At 52.4% G+C, this 15,694-nt stretch overlaps 6 protein-coding genes across 6 annotated transcripts; 2 read left to right on the top strand and 4 right to left on the bottom strand.

The window, feature by feature from the left end:
- Positions 1 to 939: 939 nt before the first annotated feature.
- PV08_08432 (uncharacterized protein) lies at positions 940 to 1,821 on the top strand (the record flags this gene model as incomplete). Its single annotated transcript, XM_016382758.1, has 1 exon — positions 940 to 1,821. One exon carries the CDS (start codon positions 940 to 942, stop codon positions 1,819 to 1,821), a length of 882 nt encoding a protein of 293 aa, XP_016233461.1.
- A 1,105-nt stretch (positions 1,822 to 2,926) lies between these two features.
- PV08_08431 (uncharacterized protein) lies at positions 2,927 to 4,581 on the bottom strand (the record flags this gene model as incomplete). The annotated part of the gene is made up of 4 exons (XM_016382757.1): positions 2,927 to 4,051; positions 4,100 to 4,336; positions 4,390 to 4,446; positions 4,495 to 4,581. The coding sequence occupies 4 exons, from the start codon at positions 4,579 to 4,581 to the stop codon at positions 2,927 to 2,929; spliced, it is 1,506 nt and encodes a 501-aa protein (XP_016233460.1).
- Positions 4,582 to 4,937: 356 nt separating this feature from the next.
- On the bottom strand, positions 4,938 to 6,659 carry PV08_08430 (sulfate adenylyltransferase; the record flags this gene model as incomplete). Its single annotated transcript, XM_016382756.1, has 1 exon — positions 4,938 to 6,659. The coding sequence occupies one exon, from the start codon at positions 6,657 to 6,659 to the stop codon at positions 4,938 to 4,940; it is 1,722 nt and encodes a 573-aa protein (XP_016233459.1).
- A 1,051-nt stretch (positions 6,660 to 7,710) lies between these two features.
- On the bottom strand, positions 7,711 to 8,631 carry PV08_08429 (phosphoadenosine phosphosulfate reductase; the record flags this gene model as incomplete). Its single annotated transcript, XM_016382755.1, has 1 exon — positions 7,711 to 8,631. One exon carries the CDS (start codon positions 8,629 to 8,631, stop codon positions 7,711 to 7,713), a length of 921 nt encoding a protein of 306 aa, XP_016233458.1.
- Positions 8,632 to 9,744: 1,113 nt separating this feature from the next.
- Positions 9,745 to 11,208, top strand: PV08_08428 (phosphoserine phosphatase SerB; the record flags this gene model as incomplete). The annotated part of the gene is made up of 1 exon (XM_016382754.1): positions 9,745 to 11,208. The coding sequence occupies one exon, from the start codon at positions 9,745 to 9,747 to the stop codon at positions 11,206 to 11,208; it is 1,464 nt and encodes a 487-aa protein (XP_016233457.1).
- A 1,625-nt stretch (positions 11,209 to 12,833) lies between these two features.
- Positions 12,834 to 15,257, bottom strand: PV08_08427 (uncharacterized protein; the record flags this gene model as incomplete). Its single annotated transcript, XM_016382753.1, has 1 exon — positions 12,834 to 15,257. The coding sequence occupies one exon, from the start codon at positions 15,255 to 15,257 to the stop codon at positions 12,834 to 12,836; it is 2,424 nt and encodes an 807-aa protein (XP_016233456.1).
- Between the last annotated feature and the right edge of the window lie 437 nt (positions 15,258 to 15,694).

Genomic DNA, 15,694 nt, shown 5'->3' with positions numbered 1-15,694 from the left:
TCACGCCGGCGACGTGGACCGTGAGGTGATTTCAAATGAAAAGCAGAAGTTGAGAGTTCATTGCAAAGGTCGCATAGGCGATGTCGATATTGATATCAACATTTATCAAAGGACCACGATATTACGAAGAAGCCACCGTGGTTGCATCGATACTACAATACGCAGTCTGTCTAGACGCCCCGGGACAATTCGAAACACGAGCTCAAACACCACGTTTTCCCACTGCCACGATTAGACGCCCAACCCACTCGCTCGCCGTTCCGCCAGCGCCTGTCGAATGTTATGCATACGCAGGTGCATCCATTGGCTGTCGACGCTTCTTTTCGCTGTCTTCCGTCCGACTCTTTGTTAAGAATAGGAGTTCCTGACCTCATCCGACCTGATGAGCCTCAATGTCGACCTCATTCATCGTCTCGGCCACAGCATGGACTGGACCTGGTGAGCCCGCATCGTTCCAACAGAGATCGACGAACGCGGCAGAGACCCCAGTCCAAGCCGTCGATGTCTGTGGCATCTGCCGCTGACCGCGGCAAGGCAGCCTCAGCAGGCAGATCAAGGTAGGTAGGCTGGAGATGGAGGCCCAAGGTATACTTCGTGTGTCGGTAAGACTTATACATATTCCTTCGACCATGCAAGCCACGAGTCAGGGTGGCCCTCCATATCTTCCTCTTGTTTTCTCCCAACCCATTACCCCCAAAGGTTCGCCTTACTGACACTCCCGTACATCATCCACTGTAATAAAGATCTCCTCTTTGGATGCCCTTACAGACAGCGGCGCTGGACGCTGGACGCTTGACGCTTGACGCTTGACGCTTGACGCTTGACGCTTTTGATCGAGCTCGAGCTCGAACTCGAACCTAGACACATATACGGCCTACAAGCAGACGTCTTTTGATTCTAGAGAAGAGGAAACACGCGACCAGAAAAACCCAAACAACGATGAAGTTCACGACACGCCGTGTGAGCACAGGCACGGGGTTCGCCATCTCGCGGCCTCAACTTCAAACGACATTCCCACCACCGCCAGTTCCTGCGCCATCGCGGACGTCTCGTCGTCCTCAAGATCGGGCTCTGCACCAACTCCACGAGTTCCGCACCATTGGCCTCCCGATGCTCCTCGTGCTGGTCTTCACCACGCTCATCCTGAACGCCATCTACGCGTACTGCGTCGCCAAACCGCACACCGACATCGCCGAACGACTTTCCAAGGACGCCACGGCCGAAGCCAACGGGTCAATCTTCAGGCGCAGCGGCAGTCTGCGTGTTTTCTCCGACGCTCATCTTCTCGCCACGAGAGACAATGCTGCCGCTTCGACTGGCACCAGTAGCACTTCAGAAGTGGCGCTTCTCTTCTACACCCTGTTCACACCGTGCATGTCGCTGGTGCACCTCTGCTTCGAGCTCACCGCGCACCACGCGACACCGCGACATCTGCGTTCCAAAGCGGCGTTTCTGGTCTTGACGCCGTCCGCCGCACTCTTCGTCGCCGGGTGGGTCACGACGCTCTCGTTCTGGATGCACTGCGAACTCCCCTCGCTCAACTCCAACCCGGCCGGCCAGGCCGTCTGTCCGGCCCAGGTGCGAGGACACTTCATGTACGGCATCCACGAAGTCAGCATCGCCAAGATCGCCGTGGGATGGGTCGTCAGCCTTGCTTACGCCCTGCACGTGCTCGTCCTGGCGCGCGCCTGGCGGATCGGTGGAAGTGGAAGCGGTAGCGGGAGTGGGAACGAGGCTCTCGAGCACGGCGAGACGGCCACCCACGCCACGGAGATCGCGGTTGGGCTTGATATGAAGCCTCGGGCGCAATACCAGATATAGGTAGAGTTTAATGCCATGTGAAAGGGAAGACAACGACAACAACAACAACAACGACGACAACGACGACGACAGCAAACGAACGCCTCGGCATTTCGTCCCCATCTCCAAGATACCTACCTATCTTATACACATCAAGTAGCTAGCTAGCTAGCTAGCTATCTCTTTCTATTTTTGGTTACTACGGCGAGTCCGCCCTTGTCTCTGGAAGCGAGGCGGTATTGGCTCGTGGGACTGTGTAGGCTGGCTAGCTACGTACTTACTTATGTTTGTCATTCTGTCTTCCTCGTTTCGATATATCATAGAGGACTCCTGCGGGGGGCAAGTATACGGATCTTGCCTATGTGCCTTACCTTGAGCTACTCCACCTAAGTTGTATTTTGGTCCCGGGGGAGGGGGGGCAAGGTAAGCACGTTAGTGCTTTAGGTACTGGGTAGATGGGTATGTATGTAGGTAGGCATGTAGGTATTATTACTCTATGACCACGGAAAACAAAGAGAGAATGGACGCCCCACTGGGACATTGCAATGATCTAAACACACAAGACTAGGCACCGACTCACTAGTAACTGTAGTTAGTTGACGGTTGAGCATCGCCAGAAAGTGAGGCTCCCATGGCAGAGAACAGGTGCGTTCGTACTCCATAGAACAAGGACGAACGTCTGAGGCTGCATTTTCGTGAAAACACACTCTGACACTCTCATAGTCAAGTTTAGCACAGTGTATAGGATACAAAAGCTCTGGCACTTGTTGTCCCGCCAGCCACGACTAAAAAATATCTTGTCTTCTATTCGCTTTTGGCCCTGCTCCTCAAGAACCCAGCCCATTACCTTCTAAAGCTCTAGGGAACAGAGAATACAGCGACCGAGACCAACGAAGTTCGGCAAATGCATCTGGCTCGCGCAATCTGGTGACCCTCCGCCCTCGATGTCGATATTGATACATGATGACCCGACCTGACATTCGCTATCAGATGCCGTCTACGGTGAAGGTGAAGGTGAACCTGATTCTGAATCAGAGGAGCTGTCTTCTGGACTCCAGATATTTGGGAAATGGGGTCGCAAGAACGCCGGGAAGATAAGGCCTTCTAAACTGTCGTCGTATGCATCCTATGCCTGGACCTTCTCCTGGACCTTCTTGCCCGATTCTTTCTTGCTGACTTCTTCCTTGGGTTGGATTCTGGCCATCATCTCCTCCCGCTGGATAAGATGTCCAACACGTTCCAACAGTCCCAGCAGTCCTTTCATACTGCCCGACCACTCGTCCAACACCTCGTCCGGTCCACGCTTAACCTCGAAGCTGACCACCCGCGCGGGTCGATCGATCCGTGCATAGACTGTCTTCTTAGTCACGAGATCGGAAATGTACTTCTCCGTCTCTTCTTCCGAGAGATCCAGGAGCTCCGTCAAGCGTGGGAAGGTGATACGGGTGTAGTATTTCGCCACAACACGCACATTATGCTCGATCACACGGTGCCTCAACGCTTCGTATCGTGTATGGGCCTTCGGATCACTCGAATCGGGCGTCTTGGAGAAGACGTCTGTGGAGCAGAGATGTTCGCCGTATTGCTTTTCAACCATAGGCCAACGCATGAGTTCGTGGATGGTGAATTGTTTCAGCAGCGCGGCATCCTTTGGCACCTCGCTGTTCCGACTGTCTTGGTACACTCGATGTAGTAGGTCAGACTGCTCATTGTCGTATGGAGCCAGGAGAACAAACCATATTACCCGTTGAAGAACAGCGCGGAGCTGTTCGGGGTTGTTCTCTACCGACTCGGTGTTGAGAACTTGTCTGTAGTGCTTGCACACTTCGAGGTATTTTTCTTCGTGCTTCGCTAGAGTGATTTGCTGTTCGTAATATCGCAACTTCAGATCGGTTACGTCGTCTTCCTTTTCTTCGGGTGGAATATCTTCTCCGGCTTTTCGCTTCTTCTCCCTCTCTTCGGCCGCCTTCTTCTCCTTTTCCAGTTGCTCAGGCGTCTTCTTGGGCTTTCGAGCAAAGTATCTCGTACTGATCTTCCGGCTTAAGATTGTTGCCTGGGTCCAGTCGCCGTTCTGAATGCACAGTGCCACTTGTTCTAGGATGAACTCTGTCTTTTCTCTTCTTGTCATGGATCCAAAAGTTTCGACTTGCAGTTCGCACAGAATGTCGCAGGCTGCTTTGATGTCGCCTTGCTCCTTCTTGATGTTGGATAGAATGCGGGTGATTCGGGCACGTTCAACTTCGACGAAGATCTAGCCAGGGTCAATCCAGCGTTCACACCTTGCCCGCGTGCTACATACCTTGCCCTCTGTGACCGTCCGTAATGTCTCAATTACACTAAGCTTTGTGTCCATGTTGGGAGTGTCATCCAGGAAGCCCATAACCACCTGCACCATGTTGGTGATAGCTTGTTTGAGTTGTCCATGTTTCTTTGACAGTAAGAGCACTTGTTCGTTCATCTGACTCCAATCTCCAGCCTCTTTGCATAATGTGACGATAGCAACTAAACATCGTGAGGTTGTGGCGAGATCTGATGCCTGTGCTTCTCGTTAGAAAGGCCAGTAGTCCGCCTGCGGCGAATGAAGATTACCTGTCTGGCTTGCTTTTCGAGTCCGAGGATTTTATCAATTCCCTTTTGGAGGTCTTTCTACTCGGATGTTAGATTCATGGCTGAATTAAGTACGTTGCGCAGTACCTTTGCTAAGGACTCTGCCTCCGGCAGAATGGTGTCCGCATCCTTGCTGAAGTCCTTGTCCGGTTTGAAAAGTGCGCCGTCAGACATTGCAGCAAGTCGTCGAGAATGTGCGTATGGATGAGAATCGGTCAACGAGAGAGACGATGCCTTGTAGATGAAGGGTAAATGCTTGAGATGGGAGTGGATGATCAAATGTACCATAACGAGTATGCGAAGGTGCTACAAACGCTCCAGGCTTGACGCGTCCTTGGCGCCTGGTTGGACAGCCTCGTCGGTCCAGCCTTGCGAAGACCTGTTAAAAGAGTAATCAGGAACTCTGTTTTATCTGGCTCTTCATGTCTAAGCGCTCAAACCCGTCTATCTATTACATCCCATCGTCAAACCATGACTTTTATCCAGGATAACCCTCATAATCTAGTATCCGTTCGCCTGTCGAATTCTATCTACGACGTACCCAAGAAACCCTGACTTTCCAGCATCAAGACAATCTCGTGGACGATACTTCGTACAGATTGTTTGGAGCAGTCCACGGTCAGATCAGCATCATCCGGGGTCTCATAAGGATCGTTGACGCCAGTGAAGTTCTTGATCGAGTTCCTCCGTGCTCTTGCATATACTCCACGCTTATCCGTCTTCTCGCAGTATTCCAGAGGTGTAGCCACGTGGACCAAGAAGAAGCTACCGAATCTCTCAACGGTATCTCTGGCATCCTTTCGCGCCGCATCAAAAGGCGCAATTGGAGCAGCAATGACAGCAGAGCCGGCCTTTGTTAGTTCGCCGGCGACAAAGGCGATGCGAGCAATGTTAGTGTCTCGATCTTCCCTTGTGAAGCCAAGTTCGGCAGACAGCTCGTGACGGACAGTCTCACCCAAGAGGAGTGTGACAGGGCGGCCACCTTGTTCGTTGAAGGTGACTTGGAGAGCGCGGGCAATAGCATCCTTGCCGGAGTTCTGATACCCAGTCAAGAAAATCGTGAAGCCTTGCGTAGCACGGGGAGGGTTTGACTCTCGCAGAACCTTGACGACTTCTGGGTAAGAGAACCATTCCGGAATGGGTGCGCCGACCTTCAGGCGCCTGCGGAGTTCGGTACCAGAAATATCAAGAGTCTTGACACCAGCTGGAACCTGGTCCTTTGGCCTGTACTCATCCGTGTCAGGAAGGTAGGTCATCATTTGGAATTCCACGACTTCGATTCCTAGTTCGCTCTTGTACTTCTCGACTGCGTGCTGAGCATCATATGGACCATAGAAATCCTTTCCAGCACTGTTCTTTCCAGGACCAGCATGATCTCTACCAATGATGAAATGGGTGGCACCGTGATTCTTTCGGATAATCGCGTGCCAGATGGCTTCACGCGGACCACCCATACGCATGGCCAAACCGAGAAGACCGAGCACGGCCATTCCGTTGGGGTATCTGGGCATGAGCGCCTGGTAGACACGAACGCGGGTGAAGTGGTCAATGTCTCCGGGCTTGGTTAAGCCAACGACCGGGTGGATGAGGACGTTCGCTTGACGGGCACGAGCGGCGCGAACTGTCAGTTCACGATGGGCTCTGTGCATGGGATTTCGGGTCTGGAAAGCCACGACACGTTGCCAGCCCAACTTCTCGAAGTGTGTTCGCAGTTCCGCAGGGGTGTATCTAAGAGCGACATAGTCATAGTGGTTGAGCCTGTTGACTGCCTCGATCTTTCCGCCAACATATAGCTCCTTTGTGGTATTGAACAAGAACTTGATGGCCGGGTGCTCTGGATCTCCTCCGAAAACTTCTTGCGCCTCCTTCTTCTTGTCCGGCTTGTAGACGTCGTCGACAGTAAGAATGGCAAGGTTACGGTCGTCGCGGAAATCTCGTAGTGTGATTCTTGCGCCAGGCTTAATGCTCGTGCGTTCAACCGTCTGCTGGTCTACATCCAAGCAGATAGGAATACTGAATAGAGCGCCATCCGCTAATCTGACGTTCTCAACCACCCCGTTGTAGTCCTTCTCGTTCATGAAGCCTTCGAGCGGGGAGAAGCCGCCATTGAGGATGAGTTCGAGATCACACAACTGGCGTTCAGTGAGAATGACCGCGGGTAGTGACTCTGCTTCTTTAGCAAGCTGGTCATGACGAGGAGCGTCTCGAGCGAGGAGGTCCTTGAGGACGCCTCCGTGAGGTGGGTTGGCCATGTTTAGAATTGTTTCTTGCTGAGATTTTAGGTCGACCAGTTCGGACAGACTCGCTCCAGGGAGTTACAGATATACTAGGGAAAGTAGAAGAAGGCCTGCCCCATGCTTGGAGTTTCCTAGGCTTATATGGCCACTCAGATGGTAACGGCAATCAATATGGCCAAGGAGAACTCCATCTGGCACTCTATCGCAGTCTCCGCTGTACGCGGGCCTGGCAACAAATTTTCGTGCGGAAACAAGTATGGCGTGCTCAACCCACTCCGTCAATGATTTGCCCCTCGGTCTTTAGCATGGACAGCGCCATGGCACGTCGGCACGCAGGGGCTATTATGCCTGTCGCCAGCATTGCCAGTGGGCAGGCTTCCGCTTGCGTTGTGCACCGTAGCACTCGCGTCGCACTCATGGTGGCCGACAAGCCGCCCGTCATCATTCTTCTACCTAAACGAAAATGATTCTTCACAGGAGCAGGTGAGAATGTCTAGATGACCCCTAGTTATATTTCGGTGAACTGGCGATCTCTAGGCAAAATTGCACTCTCAGATCTCCACTACTTATCCCCTCGTTCCTACGCGGCATGAGTAGGGTAGAAAAACCGCGCAGGAAACGACGTGAAGCAGTGAGTGTTGTCCTACTCTCTGTTGCTGGTCAACCCTCCCCCGGGGAACGCCATGAGCAGACGGGAACACCAACAAAATGGCGGTCAGCGTAGAAGATGGGGCTAAATTACACGACAGGGCTCGTCAAGATATGTATTCGAGCTAAGCACAACAATCTCATAGAACATCTAGGTAGTGATTCATCGCATTCTATCATCTAGATAAGCTGTCACACCAAACTTTTACCGTAACCAAACGGTACGAGTATAGCTGATGCTGCCGTCTCCCCCAATCCGCGGCCTTCCTGTGAATGCTAGGTTCATATCGTATCACGTAAACTTACAGGCCTTGCCCTTGCATGCACTCACCATGCAGATCTCTCAAGCCATCGCTGATGCTGATTCCCGAACGCCGACGCTATGCTGAACTACACGAAACCTCTAACGACAGAACAATCATGCCTCCAGCGTAACTTGCTGCAAGGCTTGTTCCAGGGCTTCGCGTTCCCTCTTCTTCTCTTGCTCCATCAGGAACTGTGCGTACTTCGACCGTGGGTTGTGAATGCCGCATTCAGTCTTCTGCTGGCCCTTCCATCTACCGGCCCGCTCGTCTTCGCCCTCTTTGACCGGGCTCGTGGAGTGCCAATCACCAATGCTCTTGTAGCCTCGGTCCAAGAGAGCATTGTAAGGTACGTCATTTTCCTTGATATATTGCTGAATCTGCTGGAAAGACCAGTTGGCCATTGGGTTGATCTTGATCAAGCCCGCCTCATCAACCTCGATGATGTCCAGGTCGCCTCGCTGACCCCCCTGACTCCTCCTCCTACCAGTCAAGACAGCGTAGGCTTGAAGCTCACGATAAGCTCTAGCCGCTGGCTCAACCTTGGCAAGGTAGTCGTATTTGTTATCATCGGTCTCCCAGAGCTTGTCACCATACTTCTCTGCGAATTCCTGCGCTGTCTCCACGCCTTCTGGCTTGTAGACATGGATATTAATCAGAGGATATTTCGCCCGAATTCGATCCAGCAACTCTAGAGTCTCGGGAAAGTGATGTAGGGTGTCAAGGAAGATGAGGTCGACCATCTGAGGACGAGGAATCTTCAGCTTCGAAAGCATGTCCAGGGTAACCAGACCCGTCAAGCCAAAGGCCGTAGTCTGGAAGAGGTGTGGCAACGACGTAATGCACCATCTCAGAATCTCTTGAGGTTCGAGGAACTGCAGCTGCCGGTTTAAGAACTGCAGATGTGGTTTGGTAAAGTATACCTCTGGCAGGCCACATTCACTGTTGTTGGCACTGGCATAGCCCGAATCAGCCCCCCTCAATGAGGGGCTTTCGTCGCGGCTGCTGTAGGGGGACTGAGATCTGGTGGCAGACATGGTGAAGAAGCTTGAGCTGAGGTGTTTGTTGCTTTGGAGGGTCTGGGTGGCGTATATGCAAGCAGTTGGGAAGGAGAGAAGGAGGCACAAAATATGAAAGCACACATACCCGGGCAAGAGAAGTGCTGAAAGCACTGGAACACACCCACCGTCTTTTACAAATCAACCACATTGTTCGCAATATCATCGTCGAGCACGCAATTCAGCTGTGGAGCGCACTAGAAGGTCGAGAGCCTTGTTGCCGGCAGAGAAAAAGATGAAAAAGTCATCAAGCCCGGAGTCACGTGCGATGGCGTGATCACTGACCACTGATAGCTGTTGGACTGTCGGCAACGGAGCGTCAGTGAAGCCTCAGGCACTGTTCATTCGCAGGGAGTGCCCAAAGGGTGTGTCGAATACATCACTGCGTGGATTCGGCACTGACACCAGGGGTGATTTCGCCGCCTTCAGAGTCGGCCTTGGGTTCCTCCACGCATCATGATTGACGTTTGAGGCCGAAGCACCTCATTTTGGCCAAGAGTGGCGAGCTTTGCCTGAACGAATACAATCTCCGGCGTCATCGTATTATCGTATTATCCAGACCATAAGGTTACCCCGGGAATGGCGTTATCATGCCTGTAAATGTCGTGATCCGGAGGCGAAGTTGACCTCGAGGATGTTGGTGCATTATTGCTCAAAAGGGAGAAGTGGACGTCAAGGCGTCAGTCTTCGTCAGTCTCTTCGCCGAGAACTCTTCAGCCCGCACGTGACTTTGATCACGTGCGCCACTGATGACTAAGGCAGGGCATTCGACCATGATATCATCCCTGGGCCCAGGCCAGGCGAAGTTTTTGGCGCACCCAGGGAAAGGCGACGTCTGTGTCGATCTCCTCGACCTGTGCCAATACAATGGCAGAAGTCCATCCGCTACTCATTCTCCTTGTTCGAGTTGCACCCTCAAACGCTGTTCCTGCATTGGCTCTCGGATGACGTAGCCTTGCAGCTTCTCGACTTCCTCTCGCTCCGTGTGCTCTTGCTTGCTTGCTTACCCCTGCGACATTCTCAGCTTCACGGTGCTCCCAGGCACAGAGCCTCGTGTGCAAGATCCCGGTGCCCCGGACTCCCGCAGTCGCGATGGCCTCCTCGCCTTCACCAAGCCGGTCTAATAGGCCTAGCCTAGGGAAGAATTCCTTGGGGAGAAGTAATAGCTACCTAGATGACCATCTCGAATATAGGTCACATCAAAGCGGCCCAACGACAAGCATTGATGGCATCCTCGATCAACAGCCTCCACGAAGTCCCCGTAACACTATATCTAGTGCCTCACTGGCATCTAGAAGATCTGTCAGCGCAATCGCGCCTTCGCCGATAGTGTCTCAAGAGAGTGGAACTGTTCATACAATGTCGCATACCAATTGCATACCTCAATTGGGCGATCCTCGTCGGATTGTAGCTACTATTTTCTATAACTCAAAGTCTCCGCGACACCCACACATCCATCCCGACCAGTCGCCTCCCGCAAACCCTAGGGATCCTCTGCCCGCGCCAGAAATTGCCGAGGGTTCTGCTCCGACTACAAGCATATCTGAATATCCGCTTGAACCGCCTGCTCCTGAACCCGAGCCCCTCGATCATCTTTACGGCGCGTACGTCTCACAACTATGCTTGACACATTTTTTGGCTACTCTAGACTCCCTTCTCATTCACAACAAGCCAGAGGAACGAAGGCTGACATCTTCGCACCGGTGCCTGTCGCCTGACCCAGCAAAGCCCCGAGTTGTCGAGGTCACCTTCAGCCCACCTCCAAACCCAGAATACCTCCCGTTCGATCTGATAACGAAACACGAGTCCATCTATAAGTTCGAACGAGAATGGAATTGCGAAGTCATTCTCCAACCATCGACGGTGTTTCGCTGCCACAAGCGCCTTTGCGTTTTTGACATGGACTCTACTCTGATCCAGCAAGAGGTCATCGACGAGATTGCGGCTTTCATTGGTGTCAAGAAGGCCGTCGCTGCCATCACCGAACGCGCAATGAATGGTGAACTCGACTTTTCTGCCTCTCTCAAAGCCCGTGTTGCCCTCCTAAAAGGTGTACCCGCGGACGTTTTCGAACATCTAAAGCCAAAGATTGTCATCACGCCAGGCGCCAGGGAACTTTGCAAGTGTCTTAAGCGGCTCGGATTCACGCTCGCGGTGCTTAGTGGTGGCTTCCAGCCACTCGCAGACTGGCTCGCCCACGAACTCGGTCTAGACCACGCCTTTGCCAATCACCTTGTCGTAGACCCGGAGAGTAAGACGCTTACAGGCGAGCTCAACCCAGACTACCCGATCGTCGACGCGCAGCACAAGCGCAATCTACTGATCAGCCTGGCGGGCACCAAGGACATTCCGCTCGCGCAGACCATGGCCGTCGGAGACGGAGCTAATGACATCCCCATGCTGAAGACGGCGGGGTTGGGTGTTGCGTGGAATGCGAAGAGTAAAGTCCAAATGGAGGCGCCGGCGCGCTTGAACATCGGAAAGAGCATGCTTGACCTGGTCCATCTCCTAGGCCTGACCGAGCAGGAAGTGCAGGAATTACTGAACGCTTCTTGACCCAGGACTTGGTCGAGAGGATTCTAGAGGCGACGCCTCCAGGTGAGATTGATATACGAGTTCTCTGTACTCAGGATATGGATACTCATGGTCGATAGTCCGTCTGTGAGAGTATACCAACGGGAAGGAAACCAACAGAAACTACGCCAATTATGAAATTAGTGCGAATATACGCGAACGCACTTGAGCCCCAACGAATGACGAGGCGATTGGCAGCATCTGCTGTTGTGACTCGTGAGCACGAGTATCGTTGGGCCTGCTAATCCGCATCGCTAGAGAGTATATGTAGCTACGTAAGCATACCTAGAGAAATGAGTATCCGTACCCGATACCTGTACTTTTCTTCTGCACCTTGGCGAAACCTCCGCTACGCGGTATATATATTCCTACAGGTAGCACACTTCACTGCCCCCTCGACAATCACCGTCGATATATTTAATCCCTGCAAATTTCGTTCACAATCGGGTACCACACATTTCCCCCTAAGACTGCCCAAGCTTGCCGACCGATTTAAAAGTGTGGTACACTGGTGAGCAAGGAAGGCATAGGGGTAAAAATCCGAGACTTCCCCAGCGGGTCGGTTTGCCAACAATCGTGTTGGCACGGATTTTTTGTCGGAAGAGGAAGAAAGCAAGCAGAGAGAAAGGGAGGGGTGTGTTCGAGTCTCGTCGAGCGTACTGTTTACGCCGTGATTTGTTTTTTTTTTTTTTTTGGTTTTCGGGCGGGCTCTTGCCAGCCAGCCTGGGAAACGGCAGCGTCTATCTGTCCCTGGGGTTTGGTGGCCCTTTGGCTGGCCTTCAAGATGGATAGGCAAGGTGGTGTGTACCCCACCAGGTTACGTCCGTACACACTCTACCTCCCTGGTATGGCGACAGACGAAAGCCGTACGACTTACCTACTGGTTAGGCACATGAGGCACTCATACCGAGACTAACCTTGCGCGTCGTTCTTGAAACAAAGTACCTAGAAGTTCCGTGTGGACAGACGGACACACTGCACCCGGGGCACTCATTCACTACCTCGGGTGCCATATACCTACCAGGCATCTGAGGGCATGTAGGTCGTGGCACCTAGTTAGCCAACGTAAGTCGGTGCGTTGTGGAGAGGGATTCGACTTTTCGACTTTTCGGCATCATTGATTGATTGATTGAATTTGTTCATTTTGTGTGATTGTGTCCGACTAAAAAGGCTAGAGAAGCCAGGTTTTGCCTTGCTCGCTTGCTAAAAGTGACATACATCGAGGGGTTTTTCCTTTTAAGGAAAAGAAAACTAACAATACAGGAAACGTGTTGTACTGGAATCGAATCTCCCAAGCACAAACGGCCACAGCCAACAAGCCCTTAAAAGAAGCAGCACAAGACCAGGGTGGTAGGGTTTAGATAGAGAACTCTGATCTTCTTCTTTGACGGGTGTGAATAAACAAGATGGAATAGAGAATATGCCTCGTGCATATGTATCCAGAAACATTGAGGCTATGCGCAGCTGCCACTCAAGCCTGTGAAAAAAGGAGGCTTCGCTCGCTCCCAGCAACGCTTCAACTCCATACTGAAAAAAACAATTCGTAACCAGGCAATATCATAACAGTCTCGCACCTTGCCTTTTGATTGATGGAGAAAGCTGGTAGTTCAGTTGGTAGTCTTTCCGCCAACGACTAGACCGTTACCTAGCGTGATACTGAACGCATCAAAGTCTGCCGAAAACCGTTGATTGCCTTCGCCGACATCAACCTTCGTCGACGAGTTGCCCTGTGTCTGCTGTTGCTGGAAAAAGTCCTCCATCTTCTGCTGAGCATTGACTGCTACGTCCAACGTTCTTGATTGCTGCAACACAAACAGGACTACAACGCGAGCAAAGTTGATGTCTTTCTCCGTCAAGGTAGAGGTTGGCTTGGGTGCACTACGATTGCTTGTGGAGCTTGGACTGCCAGACTCGGATCCCGAAGCTGCCGTGGATGTTGGGCTGCTTGATTCCGTCACGCTTGTGACGGTAGATACATCGCTCTCTTTAGATGCCGAAGGTGTAGGCACGGCACCAACAATAGTGGCAGATGTGGCTTGAAAGACAATGCCGTTGGAGGTGCCCACAGTCACACCGTCGTCTCTTCGTCTGAATCGAGATCCACCGATAGCTTCAGCGCGCTTACTGACAACGGGTGGGGAAAGGCCCTCATCGATTGAGGCGAGTCGATTGCTTTGTGGTTCCAGGCCAGGTATTATAATGAATCTTCTTGTTTTGGTTGACTGGGAAGTCGAATTGAAGTCCATCAGAGAGTTTTCACTGGTACATGACAAATTGTTGGTCGAGAATAAAGACAGGATTGTTGATGAGTTGAGGGAGATATTGAACTGGTTCTGGGCTTGCAATAGAGAAGGCATCACCGAAGATCCCAAGGTCGCGTTTCTGTACTGGTTGGAGCCTTCTGTCACTGTGGCGATCGTGCAGTCCTGAACATCACCGGGAGTTTCGCACTGACTTCCGGTAAAGCCATTAGAGCAGACACAGACACAAGTATCCTGGCTGGAGATGCTTGTGCCACCGTTCGCGCAAGGGTGACTGGAAGCGCAGGAGTGGTCTTTCGAGTTTTGTTTCGGTACAATGATTAGGAAAATTGGGATTAAGACAGCAGCGGCAATCAGAACAATGAGGACCACGAGAATAGCAAAGAAAACGGGTAATGTTAGACCACAGCACTTCCGCCGTTGCTTTCGAGATGGGTCTTTTGTCAAATCCGTGGTTGAGTCGTAGACTTCACCCTTTTCAGTCAGGGGCCAAGCTCCGTCCTTTCCCCTCGTGGGCGTACCACCAACGGCGGGAGCAGGGAAAGCTGAGATCATGTCCGACATAGTTGATTGTCGGTTGTTACTGAGCTTATCAGAACTTCCCCACATGTCCAGCATACCTAGTCTGCTTGCTGTTTTCCCTCTGTCCAGATTCGCGGCTAGCCTCGTGGCTCGTCTGATGAGGTCTGAGAGGCTGGTGGTGCTGCCACGTTGTTCGGCCTCCTTGACAGCGTCCATATCTAGCCTAGGAGGTCTTCGATTGGGAGGGATCTTATCACTCATCGAAGGTTGTTCGATGCCTAGACCGAGCAGAGGGTTGGTTGACTTGCGCGAGTGCGATGAGCCGGGGGGCCCCTCGAAAAGCTTGGTGGTGGTTACGGTGCTTAGGGATTTGGGAGTTTGCAAATATTCTCTGTCAGCAGAAGGCGATGCTGGCGGAGAGGTATCGAAAGGCATTCTGACTGGGGTGTAGCTGCGCGATTCAGAGCTTGCGGGCTGGAAGTGTGGTGGCTTTGCGGTGATTCCGGCAGCGACCGCCGCACTGAGTGCATTCATTGCTGCAGTACGGTTCGTTGGGTTAAGATGATCCGCACCTTCTTCTGGAATCTCATGGCTCAAGTGGCTGTTCCTGTTCTTGATCGTGGTCATGGCAGGCTTGGCTCGTTTCCCAAGACTGGCTTGACGGACAATTTGAGGGCTGTTTTCTGGTGAGGTCGATCTGCTGCTATTTTGGGTGGCGATGCCCTGGTCATATCGCTCGTCAACACCCAAGGCTTCACTTTCCGCATACACCGAACCGGAGTATCTTTTTGGCGTCGGGAAGCCTCTCGACCGAGACCCGGGAGTAGTGCCAGGGGTAGCAAAGTCATCCAGCACTGATGACATATAAGACTCATGTACGTTGGATCTTCTGCCAGGAGATGGCGAGGCATCTTGTTTTGCCTTTCCCGGAGAACTTTCAGGGACCGGAGGTGCAGTCGGAAATTTGAAATCTTGGACCAGAACGCCGGAACCTCCAGGTCTCTGTGAGGGCCGTTGAGGGCCTGCAAATCGAGCTGGCGGCGGAGAGACACCCACTCCTAATTGTTGCCGGGCATTGAGTTTGGCATTTGGTGGCAGCCTCACCGAAGGATGTGGAGGGAATTCTTGCTGAGTTTGTTGATACTGTGAAGGGTGAGCATAGCCAGCTGCCGGTTGTGTCTGTTGTTGGTTCGCATATTGTGGATAGTGAAAACGGTTCGGCTGACTAGGCGGCCGACCGTGAGACATTGTTTCTAGAGAAGGGTTATGAGCTGCTCAACAGCGTCGCAAGATCTCAGCTTGCGCAGTTGTAATCGGCCGCACTGGTCTGGGACCCGTTATGAGGACGTGCGCATGATCCTGACGAGCAGTGCCCGATCCTTTTCTCTTTCTCCTCTTTTCTCGTTCTGAGGACACTTGACTGCGTGATCGTGTGATCGTGTGTGACCGTACGTTAGACAACCCTGTACTATGTCGCGACGGTGTAGGCGGAGATGTATGCGAAATCCCAGCAAGGTCGGAATGGACTGACTTTCCGTGGGAGGCAGTGAATTGAGAATTCTGACAGTCAAGACAGGTACGCCAGTGTGAATCTGAGGGAGGTTCGGGTGGCTTTGTTGCAAATTCAACTGCAGGGTGAGGGATGCGAAATGAACGTGAATCGGTAAAGAATGTGTGGTCGATTG

Source organism: Exophiala spinifera, assembly GCF_000836115.1.
Source record: "Exophiala spinifera strain CBS 89968 unplaced genomic scaffold supercont1.6, whole genome shotgun sequence".
NCBI classification, from domain to species: Eukaryota; Fungi; Ascomycota; class Eurotiomycetes; order Chaetothyriales; family Herpotrichiellaceae; genus Exophiala; species Exophiala spinifera.
Note: the sequence above shows the minus strand (reverse complement) of the source record. Positions and strands in the feature narration are given on the sequence as shown.